At 41.1% G+C, this 16606-nt stretch overlaps 1 protein-coding gene across 5 annotated transcripts in view; it reads left to right on the top strand.

The window, feature by feature from the left end:
- Positions 1–16606, top strand: part of CNTRL (centriolin) — an 84473-nt gene that overhangs the window by 55736 nt on the left and 12131 nt on the right. For all 5 annotated transcript variants that reach the window (XM_082615067.1, XM_082615068.1, XM_082615069.1 and 2 more), the window contains 11 exons: positions 1330–1510; positions 2962–3275; positions 4749–4954; positions 7092–7284; positions 9671–9801; positions 9941–10081; positions 10185–10311; positions 11087–11251; positions 12021–12180; positions 13590–13705; positions 13788–14005. In XM_082615067.1, coding sequence (XP_082471193.1) covers positions 1330–1510; positions 2962–3275; positions 4749–4954; positions 7092–7284; positions 9671–9801; positions 9941–10081; positions 10185–10311; positions 11087–11251; positions 12021–12180; positions 13590–13705; positions 13788–14005 — 1952 coding nt within the window. The remainder of the gene's footprint in view (positions 1–1329; positions 1511–2961; positions 3276–4748; positions 4955–7091; positions 7285–9670; positions 9802–9940; positions 10082–10184; positions 10312–11086; positions 11252–12020; positions 12181–13589; positions 13706–13787; positions 14006–16606) is intronic.

Raw genomic sequence — 16606 nt, 5'->3', positions numbered from 1 at the left:
TTACTGAGGTCTAGGTCAAGTACAAGGCTTTGGTGGGGAACCATGATGCATCATATAGCCCCTGCTCTCAAAGAGCTCATGGGCTGGTGGGGAAGACAAGCACACCAATGTGATTATGAAACAGTGACATGCATGTGACACCAGACTGGACTTCCGTGCCCCAGTTGCAGAGAAATGTTAAAGATTTACCTCATGGGGATGTTTAGGGAAGAAGCCTTCCCAAACAGGGGCTTGAAGTCAGCACTTAGCACCCCCTCAAAGGATGGGCTTTCAGGAGGGAGGGAACAGCTTGTGAGGAAGAGGAGAGTTGGCTTAGCCCCTCGTAGGGCTGGAGGGCTGGATGGGAACAGTGAAAGGTGAAACAGAAAACGTAGATTGGGGTCATGCTTTTTTTTAAAAAAAACAAAAGGGGCCTCAAAACCCCTTGCACTTAATTATGTAGGCCTTGAGAAACTGCGGTTGAGTGTGCTATGATCAGAGCTGCAGTTTAGGAAGAATAATCAGGCAGAGTGTGGAGGCTAGACTTGTAGTGGGTGAACTCTGCGTGGGGCTGTTCGAACTCGTTCGGGTGAAGGATGGAAGAAGCCAGAGCCAGAGCAGTGGAGCTAGAGCAGAGATGGATTGAGGGGTGTTCAGGCAGCAGAATGTCAGGGCTTGCAGCCTGAATGTGGGAAGGGAGGAGAGGACTGTAAGGGGCTCTTATCCAAAGCAGAGGGGCTGGGCAACATCCTCCTAGAATCAGCTGACAACAGCAGTCAGGAGAAGCACCTCCCACACGCTAGGATCCCCGGGCCATTCAGACTTAATCAGAACCCCGAAAAGCAGAATCTGAAATCCTCCTCCCAGAAATCTAAGGGAAGCAGACATCCGTGTCACAGCCAGGGCTGCAGGTGGAAGCAGTATAGGTTAGAGCAAAACATTGTAAGCCTGAGCTGGATGAGGGTTTGGAGGGTCGACTTACAACTGAAAGGAGAGGGAGAGTAACAGAGTAGAGCTCTAAAGCCACTCCAAGCTTCTGGCACAACAGGAGACTAATATCCCAGCTTGCCTTGAAAGCTCCTGTTTCCTTGATCTTAGTTGCTGGGCCATCAGGGACTAGGCAAAAGAAGAGAAACCACCAGGAAAGATGAGTACGGGAGACGGGAGGCTGACACCCATGCAGGTTATATGACCACATAATCACGTCTCGTTTCTGCCTGTGAAAAATGAGAATTACGATATATGAAAAAAAAACAGTTCTTTCTCAACTTCGCTGTAGACTTCGACATTTCTCCACATCGGCCTTTTTATTTGTTAAGAGATGGTATGCTCTGCTCTCATTTATTTTAGGTTTCCAGCCACAGTTCCCAGGCCACCAAGGACTCTGGTGTCGGCCTAAAGTATGCAGCCTCAACTCCTGTTAGAAAACCATGGCAGGATGGGAAGGAACGCAGTGCACCTCCACCTGCTTCAGGATACTGGGTTTATTCTCCCATCAGGAGTGGGTTACATAAATCATGTTCAAATAGAGGTAAGTTACATCAGGGAAGTTGCATTTCTCTTGCCTGTTTAATGACCTTTTATTGGTTCCCTGAAATCCGTAAGACACAGTCCAGACTCCTTAGCTTGCTCTGCAAGGCCCTCTGTGACCTGGTCTTGGCCAACGGCCTCTTGTCTCACCTTCCATCACTCTCCCACATGTCAGCCATACCCACTGCATGCCACGTTTCTCGCACCTCCATGTTTTGAACCCTCTGTTCAGAATGTCCTGCTTCCTCCTTTCTCTCCCAAAACTATTCCTACTCATCCTTCAGCAAGACCCAGGTCCTCAAACAACACTCCTTTTCTGGACCCTTCCTCCTCCCTGCCTTTCTCGGCAGACTGAGCGGCATCTTCACCTCCACTCCTGGAATGTGGCAGTTTACTTCCTCGTGTTTTGGCACGAATTAGCTTGACTGAAATGAAGTGTTACAGGTCTGTCTTCCAGAGCTCCAGGGGGAAGAGTCAGACCTGGGGTAAATCCTGGCACTTTCACTAAGTAACTGTGTTATCCTAGGGGAATTATTTAGCCGCTCTGAGACTGTTAATCTGTAAAATGGGAATGTTACCTTCTGAGAATTTGTTCATTCAGGAACTATTTATTGAGTGCCTGCTGTGTGCTAGGCTTTCTTCATCGGTGGGAAAAAGAAACCTAGTTCCTGCTTATAGGGGAGATAAGTAAGAGAACCAACACCTGAGAGAGGCTGTGTGTCCCGATAGTGGTAAAGCTGGGAGCTGTGGTATCTCACAGCACTCCTCTGTTGGTCTTTTACGTAGCACAAAGCAGGCACCCAAATGTTGCTGAATGAATGAATGAATGAATGAATGAAGATGGAAAAAAAACAACAGATAGGTATAAGAAAAACTCAGGGGACTTCCCTGGTGGTACAGTGGTTAGGAATCCACCTTCCAGTGCAGGGGACACGGTTCGATCCCTGGTCGGGAAGACCCACATGCCACGGAGCAGTTAAGCCCATGTGCCACAGTTACTGAAGCCTGCGGGCCCTAGGGCCCAAGTGCCACAACTACTGAGCCCACATGCTGCAACTACTGAAGCCCATGCACCTAGAGCCCATGCTCCGCAGCAAGAGAAGCCACCGCAATGAGAAGCCTGCACACCACAACGCAGAGTAGCCCCCGCTCACCGCAACTAGAGAAAGCCCGCTCACAGCAACGAAGACCCAATGCAACCAAAAATAAATTTTAGATTAAAAAAAATAAATAAAGTTCATTCGTTTAAAAAAAAAAGAAAAACTCAACTTCACCTGGTGAAAATAATTTGCATCCCTGTTTGATCCACTTTTCAAAACTGCTTTTGACCTTTTTTATAGAATTTTATTTTCACATCTCTGGTATCTTGGCCTAAACGCTGCTATTCTCTACTGAACATGTTTACCTAGTGAGCCATGGGAGTAAAATGCTCTTCTGTTTTTTTGTTTCAAGATGCAGACAGTGGAGGAGATAGCCAGGAAGAGAGCGAGCTGGATGACCAAGAGGACCGCCCATTTGTGCCTCCTCCTGGATACATGATGTATACCGTGTTTCCCGATGGTTCTCCTGTACCCCAGGGCATGGCCCTGTATGCACCACCTCCTCCCTTGCCCACCAACAGCCAACCTCTCACCCCTGGCACTGTTGTTTATGGCCCGCCTCCCGCTGGGGCCCCCATCGTATGTGGGCCTCCACCCCCCAACTTCTCCATCCCCCTCATCCCAATGGGCGTGCTGCACTGCAATGTCCCGGAGCACCATAACTTAGTAAGTGGAAAGACACAAGACCCCTATCCACACTGCTTCCATGGGAGACTGAGTAAGGTTATATACTTGATGAGTCGACCTACTTATGCGTGGATTATATCCCGAAAGTGTGTTTGTAAGGCTGATGTTTAGAACTGAGCAAGCATCCTCTTAATAAAACACTGTTCTGGACAGGAGTTAGGGTACCAGGCCATTCTACGAACCTGGTTTAACCATTTTATGACAGAAATGCTTTCAGTCCAGAAAATAGCCATTTTTAGAAAGCTTTTTATATATTTTTCTATTGACAAGTACTATATTAATGTGTATGAATAGGTATATTCACAAACTAGTGCCTGTACCTGTACATACACATATTATGTGTGCTTGTGTATGAACACATGTAAGAGCAGCATACAGTAAGGTTTTGGTGGGGGTTATCTCTGGGTGGTGAAATTAATGATTATTCTTCCTTTCTTTTCATAGTTCTTAACTTATGCGCATAATTTTGTGTCCTGTTTTTCCCACTTAATGTTACAAGCATTTTCCCCATGGTTTTACAAGTGTTTTTAAGCAGTATTTTTATGACTGCATAACATTTCTTTATTTGTAGGCTGTGTAGTTCATTTAACTGTGTATAAATTTTTACTGTATTTCATATTTTCCTCTAGGCTAAATTCTAAGAAATGATTACTTCCTAATCACTAGCTTCCTTTATAACTTTTTTGTTTTAAAGAAATAAAATGCATTACAAGGGCCTCCTTCAAACTTAAGGCACCTGGAGTTCTTTATTTTTTCCTTTTCCTCTCAGCAGATTGAGAGGAAGATAAAGGACTAGGATACCTGGGTGCCAAGCCACCAGCCCCATTTTAGTAGGCCAGACTAGTTTCAGAGGGACTGTGGATATTTACATGGTTAAAAATGGTAGTTACTCGTGTTATCCTGCAGTTTTGCAGTGCACACTGTTTTCATAGCAATTCTGTTGGTTCTTTTACTCTCCACCAGTACCCGGCTGTTCCTGTAGTTTCCCAGGTGTGCCTTTATACCTCCCTACATTTGCACATTATTTCTTCAGCATAGTCATTTCCTATTTCATTTATTCTTCAAAACCAGGCAGAACACCACTTCCTCTAGGCATCCTTCTCAGCCAACTCCTCTCACGTGCGCAGAGGAGGGAGAGACCTCTGTCTGTGTCTTCTGCTAGATGCTGAACTCTGGAGCCAGACATTATCCACAGGAGGTGCTTGGTGACTGTTTATCAGCCGTAGCTGGACTGATGGAAGAGTCATATAAGATCTATTGGTCCATCAGTTTCATCTATGGCACGTGAAGAAATTGGCTTGACTTAATTTTTCTTTTCATACTGAAGTCTTAGAAGCTACCACTATTATCAGGTCAAAGATACCACTTTAATCACTGTGAATTTCAGTTTTTGGCAGGAAGAAGGGGAAACATCATGTGGTATTTCAGTATTGCATTTCTTTCTTTGCTCAGGAGAATGAAGTTTCTAGATTGGAAGATATAATACAGCATTTAAAATCAAAGAAACAGGAACAGTGGATGAGAGTATCCAAGCAGCAGTGTGAGAAAGAAATAGAAGAACTGCATCATAATATTGATGATCTTTTGCAAGAGAAGAGAGACTTAGAGCACGAAGTAGAAGAATTGCATAGAACCATTCAGAAACATCAACAGCGAAAGTAATTATTAGCCATTTTATCTTTATAATTCAGATGAATATGATATTAGTTCATTAAGGTAACCTAAATCAGTGTTGTCCAATAGAACTTTCTGTGATCATGGGAATGTTCTAGATCAGTACTATCCAAAACAGTAGCCTTAGCCACATGTGGCTATTGAGTACTTGAAATGTAGCTAATAGAACTGAGGAACAGAGTTAATTTAATAGCCACGTGGTGATTATCATATGGGACAGTACAAGTCTAAGTTCTTTTGGCCAATAATCCATACCAGCTCCTCTTGTAGTCCCTCTTGGAGAATGGCACAACCGCCACCCCTCCCCAGTTACCCTGGCTGAAAACACGCTGGGTGTCCTCAACACCTGCCTTTCCCTCACTCCCCCAGGCATCCAGCTGCTCTCCAAGTCCTACTGACTCTATACACAAAGAGCTCTCAAACTGGTCCCCTTCTTTCGTCTCCACTACCCTGGCCTTTAGTCATCCTCATCCTAGGTCAGGCCTTCCAGGTCTAGTGTCTTTCTCTCCATCCCACCCTCGACATGGCTGGAGATCTAACTGTGCACGCTGCCCTGTGTCTCTCATTCCCACCAGCATACATACTGCCCTCCAAGATCTGAACCCTACCTCTCTTTTTTTTTTTTTTTTTTTTTTTTTTTTTTGCGGTACGCGGGTCCCTCACTGTTGTGGCCTCTCCCGTTGCGGAGCACAGGCTCTGGACGCGCAGGCTCAGTGGCCATGGCTTACGGGCCTAGCCACTCCGCGGCATGTGGGATCTTCCCGGACTGCGGCACGAACCCGTGTCCCCTGCATTGGCAGGCGGACTCTCAACCACTGCGCCACCAGGGAAGCCCCCCTACCTCTCTTTTTTATCCTTCTCTCCCACGTGGTACTTACTCTGGCCCTACACTTTGCTGTGGTTTCCCTGAGCACCACGTTTTCTCCTGCCTCCCCACCTTAGCACATGCTGTCCTTTGCCTGAAATGGCTTCCCCCCACCTAACTCCAGTGTGTCTTTCCAGATGAAGGTTAGGGATCCCCTCTGACAGAAAAGCTTTCTCATCTCAGGCTCCCACAGTTTGGAGTTGGCAACCTTGGGCATAGTGTTGTTCAGACCATGTTGTAAGATACCCAGAAGGGCAGTAGCGGGGCCTCCCTCTCTGTGCCCCAGCATCTGGCATAGGGTCCGTTAGCTAATGCTTGTATCTGCTGCGTGGGTCAGTTATGGAGAAGCCCATCTTCTGCACTAGACCATGAATTATGACAGTTCCCCAGTTTTTGTCCCTTAAGCCAGACTGGCCCAGGTACCAGGGTTGGGGGGAGACCTGTGGAGTACATAGAGGTGAGTGAGATATGGTCTCTGCCTTCTAGGAGCAAACGCAAGAGTGACTGATAGACCTGGCAGGGAAAACCAAGGGTCATACCGAGAGAAGGTTGGGACTAGATGTTTGAAGGCTTGGGGGATGGTTATTTCATTTTTGTAGGTGTATATGGGGGAGGTGAGGTTTTTTGAGGGGGGTGTAGTGCAATGGGAGAACCACTACTTTTCCTAGTTATAAATGTATAATAAATGATCATTTTAGGGAATTTGGATAACACAAAAATGTTCAAAGAAGAATTAATCTGTTAATATGTTGATGAATTTATTTTCATGTTTTTCTGTCAATGATAGTCCCGTTTTCAAATAATTTTGACTTTAATCTTGAGTTAACCAAGTCCTGTGTTACGCTTTCTGATTTGTCCAATATCGTCACCATAATTTTACTCTAGTAGAAACTTAGGATAGTTTTGAGGGAATGGATGATTATTGAGGCAGTGGTTTGTTTTATTTTTATACCACAGAAGAATTGAAGTATCAGCATTGTCTTGACCAAGTGCTGATGAAAAAATAATCTTTATATTTAAAAGGACAAAACAACTGCCTCATACATTATACATATTATCCACTTATTGTCAACAGTATTCCATGTTGAGTAAAAAGGTAAGCATAGACATTGAACTTAATCAGATGTAGCTGTCTGTCCAGTCCGTTCTCATATAAAATTAGAAAATCATTGTGCCTCTTTTTATCATTAGGCTACAAGTGTCTATACTGTCACGTTTAAAATCTCTTGATGAGTGTGTATATATGATTTTTTTAGAGACTTCATTGATGGAAATGTTGAGAGTCTTATGAATGAACTAGAAATAGAAAAATCACTCAGGCACCATGAAGATATTGTAGATGAAATTGAGTGCATCGAGAAGACCCTCCTGAAACGTCGAGCAGAGCTCAGGGAGGCTGACCGACTGCTGGCAGAAGCTGAGAGTAAACTTTCACACACAACCGAGAAAGTATGTGCTGCTGTGCTTGGGGTGAGACGGCTTGCTGGCTTGCAGTCCTCAGTGGAGGCAGGAAGGGTTAGAAAGAAAACGTGAAGAGCACAGTGGTCCAAATCAGGCTGTGCTCTGCTAGTTAAGGAGCTGTGAGGATTTGGGCAAGTTGCTTAAGTCCCCGAGCTTTGCTTTCCTCCTCTGTAAATTCAGGCTAAGAAAACCTAGGCTGTTCGGTATGAATTAAATGAAATATAATTAACCTAGATTATACTAATTACACTAGAATTAACCGAGTATAATTCAGTATGAATTAAATGCAGTAGCATATTTAAAGCTCCTGAAAGTCATTTAGTTCCTAACACACCCCACCTCCTTATCCTGTGTGTGTCTTTTAAAAATTATTCGGGCTGTGATATCTGTGTCTGTTAAATAGGTCAGTCTTATATTCTTATAACAATGGACCTCATAAGACTCTTATTCTTACTTTGTTCTCCAAGTTGATAGTAATATAAAATCAAATATTTTTTGGCCTGAGGTAGTATTCTTAAGACTGAAACACAGAGGAAGTTGGGGAGGAAAAGGAACTGCCTTTTATGAGCCCCTGCTATAGCCACACATTGGCTATTTTATAAATACCACTTCATTTAACCTTCCTGGCAGCGTTGTAAGATGGTCATTAGCCCAGTTTGCACATGTAGCTCAGAGGCTGGTCTAGCCCAGGGTCACACAGCTAAAGTTCTGACTCACCAAGAGAGCTTTAGATGGGAATTCCAGGATTAAAAACAAAAGTCCCGAATCCATATGGGGCACATCAGGAACTACTATTTTTATATTGTTATTTCAACGTGGATCAATTTAAATGAATAGAAATCTATTACCCAGGAACTGAAATGAAAGATTTATTAAAGAAATTCTGTGAGTGATGGCTTTAATAAGAACGGAAAAGTTTCCTCATCTCTTTCCAGGTGATCAGTTCCCTCTTCTGTCACATGTTAGATTACTGTGAGAGAAAATAGGTGTGAGCAGGACCAGAGAAAAATATATCCCTGGTGTATAAAAGAAAACTGCTGAGACCGGTAGTTGGCAGAGATAGTAAGTGAACCGAGACTAATAAGCTCTTCCTCCTTCATCCTCCCAAAATGACTCAGGGAAGCAGCTGGCTAAAAGGGAAGAGGAAAGGAGAAAGTGCTGCATTTTGTAAGGAATGTGCCAGACTTGTTAAAACCTGACCTACAAGGGGATGAAAAACTACTTAGAGACGTGGCTGGCTTTCTGTAGTGTATAGTGAGTTCTGTCCCATGCTTTGCTGATGAATCTGGTAGAAACCAGCTCTCCGAAGTGGAAAGAAGTGTGGTGAAATATCTAGCTCTCTGGGAGCTGGCCAAACCCTCTTGCATCCACACGGGGTATTTACTAGACAAGCTTCACATACAGATGCCTCTGACTTGAGTGCATCTGCAACACGGAGTGTTTTGGCAGAAAAGTGAGTCACTGCTGAACCAAGTACAAACCATACTCTGTTTTTGGACCTCTCATGACATTATTTTAAGCCTCTTATTTGAGACAGAAAAAGAAACCAAGGTGACAAAAAAAAAAAATGATGTTTTTGCCAAATCATATATAGGAAGATTTTGAAATACTTCAAAAGTATTAAATATTTGTGTTTCTCAGCCATAATTAAATCATCCTTAGATTAATAGGGTTTTACTTAACAAGATAATATCTAGAGTAAAGGAAGAATATGTGGAGGGAATATTGGTAGAATCACTTCCTTGCCACTTAATTGGGTACATATTTGGGTTTTTTTTCACTTTTTTCTTCTCTTTTTTAAATTTCTTGTTTTCCTTTTTTTTAATTTCTTTTTTTCCTATTTTTTTTGGTTGTTGTTTTGGGGTAGATATTTTTAAGTGAAAAAAATAACATGTAATAATATTACAGATTATTTTTAAATAAAACATCATCCACCATCTCACCACCCTCAGATGACTATTTGTTTTTGCATAGCCTTTCTGTCTTTGTTGACAAGATAGTTTTCTATAGTTGCTCTTACAGTGCTTAAGCCATTTAAAATTTTATTTTCAGCCAACATTTTATCATTAACATTCTTCTATGTTACTACATTGTCATTATTTTAAAGACTGTACAGTATTCCATTATGTTGATGCATTATCACTTACTGAATCGATTGTTTGTCAAGTCTTATATTATTTCAGTATACAATGAGCATTTTTGTGTAATAGTTCTTCTGAATTCTTTTTTGAGAATTGGAGAGTCTAAGTGAATGAACATTTTTATCAGTCTTTCTGTATTGTCTTGTTTTCCAAGAGCTGTGCCAATTTACGATACCAGTAGCTGTGAGAGAGTATTGTAACTGAATTGCTTTTAACGACAGTTTCTTTTCTAGACAAAAGATGCTGTTGAAAAGTTCACTGATGCCAAAAGAAATTTATTGCAAACTGAGAAAGATGCTGAGGAGTTAGAAAGGAGAGCTCAGGAAACTGCTGTTAACCTTGTCAAAGCCGATCAGCAGCTCAGGTAGGTGGACTCCCTCAGCCATTGATGTACTCGGTGAGATGAATGAGAAGTTTGATTCTAAGAGGACGATAATTGCTCTATGATAAACAATGCACGTCAAGTCTAAGGAGTCTAGGGGAAATAAAGAGATGTGTTTTAGGTTGCTCCAGGCTGACACAAAGGATTTGGAGCAGCACAAAATTGAGCAAGAAGAAATCTTGAAAGAGATCAACAAAGTTGTTGCAGCAAAAGACTCAGACTTCCAGTGTCTAAACAAGAAGAAGGAAAAACTGACAGAAGAGTAAGTACGGCCTCTGCAGGCCTTCAAGGGGCTTGTGCTGGAAGGCGGCTCCTGGGGCTCTGTCTCCCTTCCAATTTGCTCTAGTACCGCTGGTGCTTTGTAGGCTGCAGAAGCTGCAAAAAGACATCGAGACTGCAGAACGCACTGAGGCTCATCACCTGCAGGTGCTTAAAGAGTCGGAGACCCTCCTGCAGGCCAAGAGAGCAGAGCTGGAAAAGCTGCAAAGCCAGGTATGGCAGCAGACACCTTGAAAACCAGTTCATGCTGCTCTGCAACCTACATTTGTGCTATGATTATAAGAAGTAATACATGTTTGATTGTAGAAAAGACTCGAAAATACAGAATAAAGTATAAAGCATAAATGAGGCTATATATCCTAGTGGTTAAGAAGAGTCCAACCCAAATTTGAATCTCAACTCAGTACGGTATATTATTGAATAAGTGAGTCTCAAAACACAATGTGCTCTGAGATCATTTATGTTAAATGTGTTTATGTATACTTGTGTTTGAATTTTTAGTCTATACCAGAGTACAAACATGGTCATCTGATAAGGGGGGGATTGTGAATATTTTCTATTCCTTTTGCATGTCTGCATTTTCTGCTTTTCTGTAACTAAATATGTATTGCCCTTAAAATTGTAAGTTTTAAATTTACAAAATGAATAAATTTTTTAAATCCTTGCCTAACTTCCATTGCCAAGGTGGTTGCCAATTGGAGTAAAATATAGATAGGAAAGTTCTTTGAAAACCATAACCTGAAGGATAATCATTATTATCATATTGTTGTTTTTGCTGTGATTTAAGTGTTTTTACCTATGTGAGCTCAAGGCCTTTATTAGGCATTTTATGCCTGCAGCCCCCCAGCCTGGCCTTCCTGACTCTTGCAGCTAGGATTGTGAGAATTAGACTACCTCCTTATTTCCCCACACAACTTTTAGCTGGACTAAATATTCCCCATCTCAGCACTTTGTCAGGCTTTGCGTTCTTTACTTTTCTTTAATGCAGGTAACAGGTCAGCAGCAGGAGATGGCTGTCTTGGACAGACAGTTGGGGCATAAAAAGGAGGAGCTGCATCTACTCCAGGGAAGCATGGTCCAGGCCAGAGCTGACCTCCAGGAAGCGCTGAGACTGGGAGAAACTGAAGTAGCTGAGAAGTGCGGTCACATCAGGGTACATTTTTCAATAGTTTTTCTTGAGAGTCCTAGTATAGTCCTGTAGATTTATTTTGAGATATTTTCATTGGTTTCCCCCTAAAATGCAAATATAAAATTCCTGAATCTTGATGCCTCTGTAACGAGCTTGGTGTTGTGCTATCTATCCATGCTGTGGCTGCCGTGCATAGCTCTCCCCCTGTGTTGTTTTCTGGACATGCCCAAGGTTTTATGCCTCTGTGCCTTTCTCATACTGTTTCTTCTCTAGGAATTCCCTTTCTGGGAATGTCCAGATCCGACCCAGCTTTCATGGTCCAGCTTCATGCCACTAAGAAGACTTCCCCAACTTTTCCTTAACCCTGGAAGGAGTTTCCCTCGATTCTGAGTTTGGTAGCACTCTGCACATTTCCTAGGGCACCTTAGCCTTTCGTGATCATGTTTCTGTTCCCTGCCTTATTTCCCCACCAGGTGCTAAGCCCCTTGAGGGCAGGAGATGTGTCCGAGTCAGCCTTTTTTCTCTGCAACACATGGCTTTGCTCATAGTAAATATTGCATATAAATTTTAAATGAAGATAACGTGTTACTTTTTTACTTCTATTATACTGAAATATGTTAGTGTAAAATATAGTGCTGTTCTTGACGTAAAACTCAAACATGAGCTTGTTTCCAAATGAGAATTTCTATGAAATGAGACAGTTAATAACAGAACTGATTTTAAAGTAATTTCTATTCATAACTTGGTGAAGGTGAGTTGACTTTTTTCTTTTCTTTTCTTTTTCTTTGCACAGGAACTAAAATCTCTTCTGGAAGAACTGAGTTTTCAGAAAGGAGAACTGAATGTCCAGATTAGTGAGAAAAAAAATCAACTTTCACTTATAAAGCAGGAAATTGAAAAAGAGGAAGAAAATCTCCAGGTAGTTTTAGGGCAAATGTCTAAACATAAAACTGGTAAGTTTAAAGTTTAACCTTATTTCTAATCAAAGAAAAGCAGATTATAAAAAGAATATAATATTTTCTGCCACTCAGATTGACTAAAAGTAAAATAATCATCTTCACTGCTGACCAGGGTGTGATGAAAGAAGAGCGCTTGCAGGCTGTTGATTGAAGTATAAAATGGAACAACCTCCCAGTGTCTTAAGACTATTAAACTCACACCTGTTAAACCGGGTAGCCCATTTCCAGTTATCTAGAGAGGGCAACCGTTTATGTACATCGCAGCAATATTTATTTTATTTCTCTCTCTCTTTTTTTTTCTTAAGAAGTAAGCCTTTATTTCCTTGTTTTACAAATTAAGTTGACTGAGTCCGTTACTTGCAACAGAAATTATAATGACAAAATTTGGAAACAAATGACTAATTTAAAAACCATATTTTGGGCTTCCCTGGTGGCACAGTAGTTAAGAATCCGCCTGCCAATGCAGGGAACACGGGTTCGAGCCCTGGTCCAGGAAGATCCCACATGCCGCGGAGCAACTAAGCCCATGCGCCACAACTACTGAGCCTGCACTCCAGAGCCCGTGAGCCACAACTCCTGAAGCCCGGGCACCTAGCACCCGTGCTCTGCAACAAGAGAGGCCACCGCAATAAGAAGCCCGCACACCGCAACCAAGAGTAGCCCCCGCTCACTGCAACTAGAGAAAGCCCACGCACAGCAACAAAGACCCAACGCAGCCAAAAATAAATAAATAAAATAAATAAATTTTTTTAAAAAAACATATTTTAACATTTAATGACATGTAAAAATGCTGATGAAAGAAGAGTGAAAAAATAGATTAAAAACTGAATATTGATTGTAGTCCCAGTTTATTTTAAAATAGATATATGTGTGTATGTCTATCCATGTGCGTGCACTCCTGGTAGGGAGTACATCAAAATGCTATTGCAGTAGTGATTGTCTTTGGATGGTAGGATAATGATGGGTTTTCATTTTTTTCTTTTATACTTTTTTCAAATTTTCTATAATGAATACATATTTTTATAATCAGATAAAAGTAGTTAATATTTAAAAATCTGTATTTCAAAGGACAAAAGAATTGTTATATAAATCTCAGCTGATATATTTTAAAGTTTTTCCTATTTATTTTGATTTAAATTCTTTTAGGTAGGGTAAGTAATTTTTAGAACTAGATCTCTGTTGAATGTTTTTGTTTAAATGTTTATAACAAATTAATGTTTAGCAATACTTTTAAAGGCTTTTTACATTCAGAATACAATTAATTAGCTCCATTAATTCAGCACAACAAATATATTTTTATTATCTTTTGTTTCTTGTATCAGCCAGTAGCATTATTTTCTGTTTCATTTTGTAAATGTTTCAACATTCATTTAATAGCCTGGACCATGCTTTGTTTCTGTTAGAACTAAAGAATATTCTGGACATGTTGCAACTTGAAAACAATGAGCTGCAAGGTTTGAAGCTACAACATGACCAAAAGGTGTCTGAGTTAGAGAAGGCTCAGGTTGAAGTGCTAGAGGTAATAAACAAAGCTGTTTTACCGGTAGTGAACCGCGGTCTTTCTCAGTTTGCATGGTTGACTCCTCTTTTATCTGCTTTAGGAGAAACTGGAGTTGGACAGTTTGCAGCAGACAGCCCTGCGACAGAAAGGGGAAATGGAGTGGCAGAAGCAGCTCTTGGAGAGGGACAAACGAGAAATTGAGCAAATAACTGCTGAGATCCGAGCACTGCAGTTATGTGTTGAGTCTTTGTGCAAACAAAAGGAAGATCTCGAAGAGAAATGTGATGGCTGGGAGAAGAAGTTGGCACAAACCAAACGGTGAGAGCAGGAACAAGTAAGCTTGTAAAATCCCATCTGGAGAGCTAAAGCATTATTAACACACTATTCAAAAATTGGAAAATTGAGAAAAGGCAAAAAAATACAAAATACGCCACAAACTCAGTATCACAGTACAGTACACCAACAGCATTTTTGGGTGAATTTTCCTTTTAGGTTTTTTTTTTTTTTTTCCCAAAAGCATTTTTTAAAATAACTTGTTGTGATTTTTTTAAATAAAATAATATATGCTTGTTCGTGTGTAGGAAGACCCAATCTTAACCCATTGTTAAGATTCAGTTCTCCTCAAATTGATCTATAGATTCAAAACAATCACAGTCAAAATCCCAACAGGTTTTTTAAATAGAAATTGGCCATCTGATTCTAAAATTCATATTGAAATGCAGAGGACCTAGAATAGAACCTAAAACTTTTTAGATATGACACCAAAACAACTTTGAAAAAGAAGAACAAAAGTTTAGGGCTAATACTATATGATTTCAAGACAGTATACAGCTATGGTAATCAAGACACTGTGGTATTGGTATAAAGATAGACAAATAGGTCAATGGAACAGAACAGAAGTCTGCAAGTAAACTCACAAATATATGCACAACTGATTTTGACAAAGATGCAAAGTAGAGAAAAGATAGTGTTTTCAAAAACTGTTGCTAAAAGCACTACGTATCCAAAACCAAAAAAATGAAGCTTGATCTATACCTCACACTACATATAAAAATTAACTCGAAATGGATCATAAACATAAATGTAAACCAAAATATAAAACTTGTAGGAGAAAACATGGGAAAAAATGTTTGTGGCCTTGGGTTAGGCAAAAATTCCTTAGATAAGACGCTGAAAGCATGATCCATAAAAGAGTAAATTGATAGGGCCTCCCTGGTGGCGCAGTGGTTGAGAGTCCGCCTGCCGATGCAGGGGATACGGGTTCGTGCCCCGGTCCGGGAGGATCCCATATGCCGCGGAGCGGCTGGGCCCGTGGGCCATGGCCGCTGAGCTTGCGCGTCCGGAGCCTGTGCTCCGCAACGGGAGAGGCCACAACAGTGAGAGGCCCGCGTACCGCAAAAAAAAAAAAAGAGTAAATTGATAAAGTTGGACCTCATCAAACTTTAAAACTTCTGTTTCTCAAAAGACACTGTTGAGATAATGAACAGACATGTCACAGACTGCGAGAGAAATCCTGGCAACCATATATCCGATAAAGGACGTGTACCCAGGATATAATGAACTCTCAAAACTCAGTAATTAGAAAATGAAGAACCCAATTTTTCATATGGGCAAGAGATTTGAAATTTTATTTAAGAAAATATATGGATGGCAGATAAGCACATGAAAAGATGCTTGGTATCATTAACCACTAGGGAAATGCAAATTAAAACCACAATTAGATATCATTACACACCTAACAGAATAGCTAAGATTAAACACTGACCATATCAAATGCTAGCGAGGAACTTTCATACACAATTGGTGGGAGTATAAAATGTTAGTAAGACCACTTTGGAAAATAGTTTGGCAGTTACTTAAAAATGCAAGCATACACCTAGCAGAAGATCTAGCTTTCTCGCAGCTAGAGGTGAAAGCATGTGTCCATACAAAAACTGTACACTGATGTTCATAGTGGCTTTATTTGCAGTAACCAAAAACTGGAAACAACCTAAACGCCCATCAGCTGGTGAATGGATTAGCAAATTATAGTGTAGCCATACCATAGAATACTACTCAGCAATAAAAAGCAATGGAGGATTGATACAGACAAATTCATGGATGAATCTCAAAGTAACTATGCTTACTGAAAGAAGCCAGACAAAAACCAGTCCATAGTATATGATTCCATTCGTGTAAAGGAATGCATGCTCATACATATCTGTTTTGGGGGCAAATCCTATTATACATACAGTGTGTTTCCTGCTTTTTCACTTATCAGAAGTTAGTGATCCATTTTAATCACATTTTTTAAAATTAATTAATTTATTTTTTGGCTGCGTTGGGTCTTCGTTGCTGCGTGCAGGCTTTCTCTAGTTGCGGCAAGTGGGGGCTACTCTTCGTTGTGGTGCGCGGGCTTCTCATTGCAGTCGCTCCTCTTGTTGCAGAGCACGGGCTTTAGGCACGTGGGCTCAGTAGCTGTGGCTCAAGGGCTCTAGAGCACAGGCTCAGTAGTTGTGGTGCATGGGCTTAGCTGCTCCGCAGCATGTGGGATCTTCCTGGAGCAGGGCTCGAACCCGTGTCCCCTGCATTGGCAGGCGGATTCTTAACCACTGCGCCATCAGGGAAGTCCTTAATCACATTTTTGGAATTATAAGTGCTATCCATGTTATCCCTGATTTTTATAAAACTTCGGTTTGGCAAGTCACTTTTTGAAATGATAAACATTTCCAAATGTTCTATTTGGAAAGCTGAAAATAAGATTTCTTTTGAAAATGAGTTGAAGAGCCTTACATTTTGTTAATATTTAATAACATTTAATAATTCGGTAAATTGTTAATATTTATTTATTAATATCATCCAGACTCCACAACTACATTGTGAAACATAACACTATTCCTTGTCACGTGTGTGTGCTTAGACATTTTGTATTTGACAGTC

Source organism: Mesoplodon mirus (assembly GCF_964341445.2).
Source record: "Mesoplodon mirus genome assembly, chromosome: 1".
NCBI lineage: Eukaryota > Metazoa > Chordata > Mammalia > Artiodactyla > Ziphiidae > Mesoplodon > Mesoplodon mirus.
This window is presented reverse-complemented; position numbering and strand designations above follow the sequence as displayed.